At 53.9% G+C, this 6,951-nt stretch overlaps 1 protein-coding gene across 1 annotated transcript; it reads left to right on the top strand.

Annotated features, from left to right (window-relative positions):
- Positions 1-2,260: 2,260 nt before the first annotated feature.
- FOXC2 (forkhead box C2) lies at positions 2,261-5,043 on the top strand. Its single transcript, XM_075510932.1, has 2 exons — positions 2,261-2,376; positions 2,707-5,043. Exon 2 carries the CDS (start codon positions 2,787-2,789, stop codon positions 4,266-4,268), a length of 1,482 nt encoding a protein of 493 aa, XP_075367047.1. The 5' UTR covers positions 2,261-2,376; positions 2,707-2,786; the 3' UTR covers positions 4,269-5,043.
- Positions 5,044-6,951: the final 1,908 nt, after the last annotated feature.

Here is a 6,951-nt window from a genome sequence, read left to right as displayed (position 1 = left end):
GGGGGCAAGCCGCCGCCTGCCCGCCCGGGGCCCCCTCGGTAAGGCGGGCGAACGCCGGTGCCGGAGTCCCGCAGAGGAAGGGGGAGAGAAACCCGCCGTGCCCGGGAAGAGGGAGCGTTTCCCCGGCGGCTTTCCTCCCCTGCGTGAAAGGAGCCCTCTCTCCGCGCCCCCCCCGTGGAAGCTGGCTATTTTTCATCATACTGATATTTTTTTTTTCCTGCCTGCCATTTGAAATTTGGGCTTTCTCGAGCCCCTTGATTTAAGTCCCTGTTAAGTTCCCAGCGGCAGCGAGCAAAGACCTATTGCTGCTGCTTGTTTTTTTTCTGTAGAAATTCATCTCGGTAAAGTTGTCAGCCGAGGAGAGGTAAGATTCGATCAAGGTTAATTCTGGAGAGCGTACCAGGCTCCCGGGAAGGGACAGCCGCAGGGGTGGCTTTGGTCAAGCTTTTGCATTTAAGAATTCCTGCCTTTTAAAAAGTTATATTGTTTAAGGAATCCCGTGTGCTTAGGTACGCTAAGAAAACGCCCGAGTTTTTATGAGAGATACGATTTCTTTGAAAACCGAAGATAAAAATGTGAAGTCGTTCTCGAATTATTCCAGAAAAAAAAATAAAAATGTTTTCTCCATAGTCGTACATTTACTTGAAAAAGTATCAGCAGACCTCGCAGAATTTACTGTTGGTTTTCATAAAAAAATCCCCCAGACGTTTGCTCGGTCGATGAAACCCTCCCAGAACATTTTACATTTATTTCCATCAAAATTAAATAACAATTTCGAAGCGTCCGGCGAAACTTTCCAATCAATTTTTCCATCGCAGATCGTTTTTAACCATACCTCCTTGTAGAGGAGCTGCCTCTTAGTTTTTTTTTTCTTGTGGGTTTTTTTTTTTGCCCCGGCTATCGTATAAAATCGTTTCCTTTCTTATTAAGAAAATCTCCGGTAATTAACAGCCCCGCCGAGTTCCCGGGGCCGGAGCCGGCCGCCGTCTCGTCCCCACCGGCCCCGGCTGGGAGCGGGGAAGGGACCCCTCGTACCAGCAGCCAGCAAAAAAAAAAAAAAATCACAATCTGACTTTGGGGGAAAAAAAATAATCTTTGTTTAAAGCCTCCCGAAGCCACACAAATTGCAAGGAGGGAAAGGCAGAATTACAGTGTTAGAAACCAAAAGATCACCGCTCCGAAATCAGAGCAGGAGCAGCCCTGCCGAAGTGACAGCTAATTAATTTCAACCTTATCTTGGTCTCTTCGGGCTCGAATCGATTTTGCAGCGACTCTTTTTTTTTTTTTTTTTTTTTTTTTTTTGCCGAGCGGGGAAGGGGGAAATCGCTCTTTCCCACCTTCATTTCCACGCTTCTCCCGGGTGGGACGGGGCAGCTCCCAGCAGTTTTCCCAAGAGTTTACACTTGGTCACCGTGCGTCCCTAATTGTCCCGCTCTGATTGCCCCTAATGAAATCATTAGAGAAAAGGCAGAGGGGCGGATTTCACATGCCCAAGAAAAATCCCCCGCAATGGCCGGAACGAAAAAATAGCCCCTTAAGCGCGCTCGCTGTTGTCTTTTTTAAAAATTATAATGATAATAAAATACCCTCAAACTCCCCCCCCAAAGCGGCAGAGCAACCGGCGGCGGGGCCGGGGTGCGAGGGGCAAAGCGGGCAAATGCCACCGGCCACCGGGCGAGCAAGGCGGGCAGGGACCCGGTGGCCTCTCCCGGCGTCAGGCGAGGAACCGCCGGGCTATTTCACGTCAAATAAATCTATTTCGAAGAGGGGAAGGCAGGACCTGCCCGGCACAGGGCCACCCTCATGTCGGCGTGGCGGGGCGGTGCGGTGCGGGGCTGAGCGCGGTGTCGCGATTCCCGCCGTCCGTGAGATCAACCTGGGTCAAACAAGCGCTGGGAAACTTCGGGGTTTTGGCGAAGCGCGAGGGAAGGGGCCGCGGGCGAGCAGAGCCCCGCTCGGCGCGGGCCGCTTTTGGGGCCAAAACGTTAAAATTCTAGAAGGGGGGGGGGGGATGGATAATCACTTTTTACGCGCGTATATATCATTTTAGAGTAAGGCAAGGCGGACGCGCGCGCGTGTGTGCGTGTGTGTGTGTGTGGCGTGTGCCTGCGTGTGATGCTCGCAAACGCCACGGCATCCCGCCGCCGCCCTCCCATTGGCTGCGGCGGCGGGTGCGCGCTCCGCCATTGGCGGGCGGTGGCGGCGGGGGGCGGGGCCGGCGGGGAGTAAAAGCGGGCGGGCGGCGCGGGGCGAGTTTTGAAGCCGGGCAGCGCGGCCGAGGAGCTCGGCGGCTCCGCGCACCCCGCGCCCCCTTCGCCAGGAGCCGGCGGGGCCCCGCTGGCTCCGGAAGATTTCGGGCGGTTGTTGTGACGAGAAGTGGGTTTCCGCAAAGGCTGCTTTTTCTTCTTTTTTTTTTTTTTTCTTTTTTTATTATTATAATTTTTTTTTTATAACTCCCTTTTCCTGCGAGAACAGCCCCCCCCCCCCCCCCTTCCCTTCCCCGCCTCCCGCTCCGCAGCAGCGCCCGCCGCCGCCGCGGGCCGTAGGTGTGTGTACCAGAATCACAGTCATACAGAGGGAGGGAGAGGCCCCCGGCGACCCGGAGGATGCTGCTGCCGTGCCGCTGCTAGAGGACACGCCGGGATTTAGCTCGTCTCTGAGACTCTCTCTCTCTCCCCCGCTCTCTCCCCTCTTCCTTCTTCGCAGAGGGGTCCCGGACGGGGGTGAGGCCCTTCCACCCTCCTCCTCCTCTTCCTCTCCTCCCCGGCCGCGGGAAGCCCCTCTCCATGATGCAGGCTCGCTACTCCGTCTCGGACCCCAACGCTTTGGGAGTGGTGCCGTATTTAAGCGAGCAGAACTACTACCGGACGGCGGGGACGTACGGCGGCATGGGCAACCCCATGAGCGTCTACTCGGGCCACGCCGAGCAGTACGCGGCGGGCATGGGGCGCTCCTACGGACCCTACCACCCCCACCAACCCGCCGCCCCCAAGGACCTGGTGAAGCCACCTTACAGCTACATCGCCCTCATCACCATGGCCATCCAGAACGCCCCCGACAAGAAGATCACGCTCAATGGGATTTACCAGTTCATCATGGACCGCTTCCCCTTCTACCGCGAGAACAAGCAGGGCTGGCAGAACAGCATCCGCCACAACCTCTCCCTCAACGAGTGCTTCGTCAAGGTGCCCCGCGACGACAAGAAGCCGGGCAAGGGCAGCTACTGGACCCTGGACCCCGACTCCTACAACATGTTCGAGAACGGCAGCTTCCTGCGCCGCCGGAGACGCTTCAAGAAGAAGGACGTCTCCAAGGAGAAGGAGGAGGCCCGGGAGCGGCTGCTGAAGGAGCAGCCCAAGCCCCCCGGGCTGCCCGGCGCCGACCTCCCCAAGGAAGCCTCCTCCTCCTCGTCCTCTTCCTCCGCCTCGGCACCGGCCTCCGAGAAGAAGGTGGTGATCAAGAGCGAGACGGCCTCTCCCGAGCTGCCGGTGATCACCAAGGTGGAGACGCTGAGCCCGGCCAGCGGCGGGGCCCTGCGGGACAGCCCCCGCAGCGCCGCCTCGCCCCCCGCCGCCGCCTCCCCCGAGGGCTCGCTGCCCGAGCATCACCCCGCCGGCAACGGGCTGCCGGGCTTCAGCGTGGAGAGCATCATGACCCTGCGGACTTCCCCCGCGGGGGACCTCAGCCCGGTGAGTGCCGCCTCGGGCAGGACGGGCGCCGCTATGCCGCTGGGCTACCCGCCGGGGCAGCCCTCGGGCTACAGCGCGGCGTGCAGCCAGGCCCTGGACACTAGTGGGAGCTACCACTGCAGCATGCGGGCCATGAGCCTCTACAGCGGCGAGAGGCCGGGCCACATGTGCGTGCCCCCCGCACCGCTGGAGGAGGGTCTGGCCGAGCATCCCACCGGCGCCCCGTCGCCCCTCGGCACCCTCAGCCTGCCGGCGGGGCAGGAGGGTGCGCTGGGGGCCGGCCATCCCCACGGCGGCGGCGGCGGCGGCGGCGGGGCGGCGGGGGGGCAGCCCGGTTCCTCCTGGTACCTCAACCACGGGGCCGAGCTGAGCCACCTGCCCGGGCACACTTTTGGCTCTCAGCAGCAGACTTTTCCCAACGTCCGGGAAATGTTCACCTCGCACCGGCTGGGGATGGAGAGCGCCTCGCTCAGCGACCACCAGGTGAGCAGCAACTCCGCCTGTCAGCTCCCCTACAGATCCGCGCCCTCCCTATACCGCCACGCCGCCCCCTACTCCTACGACTGCACTAAGTACTGAGTAGCCGCCACCCCCCGCCTAGGGCCATCCGCCAAAAGAAAAAAAAAAAATAAAAAAAAATTATTAATAATAATAATAATTATTGGGAAAAAAAAAGAATCAGGAGAAATAAAACCACACCGAACGCTGCAGACGGAGAAAAAAAAAAAAAAACAACAAAAAACCACCACCACCACCAAAAAATCTGACAGCTTCCCCGTGGACCTGGGGGCCACAGAGTTTGTAGATCCCAAGACCCGTTTTGGGCCTCCTTCAATTCCAGGCAAGTAAATTCTACTCGAAAAGGGGGATGTCTCCTAAAAAAAAAAAAAAAAAAAAAAAATTGAAAAAAAAAAAAGGAATAATTCTATATATATATGTTTATCTAAAAGTGGCAAATTTTATATGCTAAAGTATAGGGGGTCTCAGAAAAATAAGTTATGGACCAATATCACAACGACCATTTATACGTTTTAAAAGAAAAAAAAAGTATATAAATATATATAAAAATATATATGTCCTGGGTATTTTTTAAGTTCTCTGTTGTGCTGTAAAAAATGTGTGGATTTCTAATCAGGCTGATTTTCAGAGCCATTAATATAATATTTAAAGTTGAGTTCACTGGATTATTTTTGTCTCGCCCAACGATTCCTAACTTCCAAATTAATGACAAGTGATTTCTTCTTCTTCTTCTTCTTCTGTGTACAATTATGCAATAGAGTTTCTTTCCTTTTAGAGCTGTTCTTTTCGCAAGACGAGGAAATAATTTATTTTTTTGCTGGTGGATTTTTTTTTTTTGAAAGAAAAAAAAGACAAAGTATCTGATACTTTTTTTTTATTATTATTTACGACGTGTGATGTTTTGTATAATAGATTTCACCTTGACCATTCCTAAGGACTATTTGCTTTAACCTGCTTCAAAGTTCGTTTGTCTTATGTGGTCCTAATTGTTGTACTTACCTTAAAATAAATCCATGCTGTTTTTTTCTGCTCCAAGTCTGGCGCTTCTCTGTGTATATCCGTGTTTTTTGCAGTTTTTTTTTCCTCCCTTCACCTTTCTTTCATGCGGGAAAACTGGTTGTTTTTAAAACAAAGTCGTTTTCCTGGAGCCTCAAGGTTTATTATTACGATTTGATAACGGGTTTAGTCCTGGAGAGCTGGAAATCATACAGCTGCGGGGGGAAAGGAATAAGGCGGGCGGGTCTGAGCACCCTCAATCCCAAATCCTTGGCCAACTGGAAATTTGAGGAAATTTCCCGGGCCTCCCATGGGGAGAACGGGGGAAAAAAAGAAAGGATTCTGCTTCTCCTGCCCCGTCCCTGCAAGCGCAGGCCTTGGCCGGTGCTTCGCCTGCCTCAGCGCCCGGAGCCGGCTCTTTCCACCACAGAAACCAAGCAAAAATCACCCCCCTCCCCCCCTTTTTTTTTTTTTTTTTTAAAGGAAGCCCGAAAGGCTACGAGTGGGTGCGGGTGATAAGAGCGATCTTTTAAACCCGAGCTCCCTGCCGAGTCTAAAAGAAGGTGGAAAGTTCATTTAAGACCCATTTTTAAGCTTTAAAACCCTCTCCCGTATGAAGATTTGGCTGATTTTAACCTTCTCTTTATCTGTTTAAGCTCCTATTCGCAACGCCGGGCACTGACAGATGTTGTGCCTTTCCCCAAATCAATCTTAACCTGTTAAAGCGGTTTTAACCGAGCGCAGAAGTGTAGGGGACCTGCAACGCTGAAGGCATGGGAATGCCGGTAAAGCCTGAAGCAGACTTTAGGAGGGCTCTTTGGGACTTTTTAAGCCCAGCTCGCTGGAGCCCGGCTCCTTTCCCAGCTGCCCAGAGGCTGCAGAGCCTCAGCCGTCCAACATTTCCCAGCCGTGCCCCCCCTTTCCACCTCCCGCAGCCCCCCAATACCCCTCGTACCCCTGGCTGGGTTAGGGAGCGGTTATACCCCTGGTAGGCTGTTAAAATCGATGATATAAATTGGTTCTGATCGGGTAAATTTTGCATGCGCTAGAAAGCTGGCAAAAAGTACTGAAACTCCCGGTTTAAATGAGAAAAAATGTCTGAGCCTCACTTGATCTGTATTTTAAGGAACATTCTTGTAAAACTCTTGCCTTTTTTCCTGGCTCTCGGAGGGTGTTTTTTATTTTTTTCTTTTCTTTCTGTTTTTTTTTTTTTTTAATGCAACAAAATCCAAAGTAGTATTTTAAAGAGGGAAAATAAATAGGGTAAAGGGTAAAAAAAAAAAAAGGGTAAAAAGGAAATAATTAGGATAAAAAAATTTACAGGGTAAAAAAAAAATTACGGGGTAAAAGGGTAAAGAAAAATAAAGCGGGGAGGAATTCTTCCCCTGGCCCAGCCCACCTCCCCGCGTGTTTTCTCCCCGCGTGGAGCCCGCCGGCAGGGGAGGGCCGGGTGGGTGCCTGCCCTCCCGGAGGTGGCTGAAGTCAGGTGGCTGCTGTGGGTTTTCCCACACGCGTCGAGAAATCCCGGGGCCGCTGATGCTCCCACATCTTCCCACGCCGGCTAAGGGCGCTGGGCACACGGGACCCTTCCCTCGACAGCGGGTGGGGATGCCGAGGGGTGCGGTGAAGGGGCCGGCGCGTCCCCCTGGAGCTCTGCAACCTCCCCCCTGCTGCTGCTGGACAGTTCCCGGGGGGGCTGCAGCTTGAGCCGGGCTTGGGGGTTCCCTCTCCCCCCACAACCCCTAGT

Source organism: Mycteria americana, chromosome 8, assembly GCF_035582795.1.
Source record: "Mycteria americana isolate JAX WOST 10 ecotype Jacksonville Zoo and Gardens chromosome 8, USCA_MyAme_1.0, whole genome shotgun sequence".
In the NCBI taxonomy this organism is placed as follows: Eukaryota; Metazoa; Chordata; class Aves; order Ciconiiformes; family Ciconiidae; genus Mycteria; species Mycteria americana.
This window is presented reverse-complemented; position numbering and strand designations above follow the sequence as displayed.

What these genes read in the sequence shown, in the direction of transcription:
- FOXC2 (XM_075510932.1), top strand. Translation starts at nt 2,787, where the DNA reads ATGATGCAGGCTCGCTACTCCGTCTCGGACCCCAACGCTTTGGGAGTG.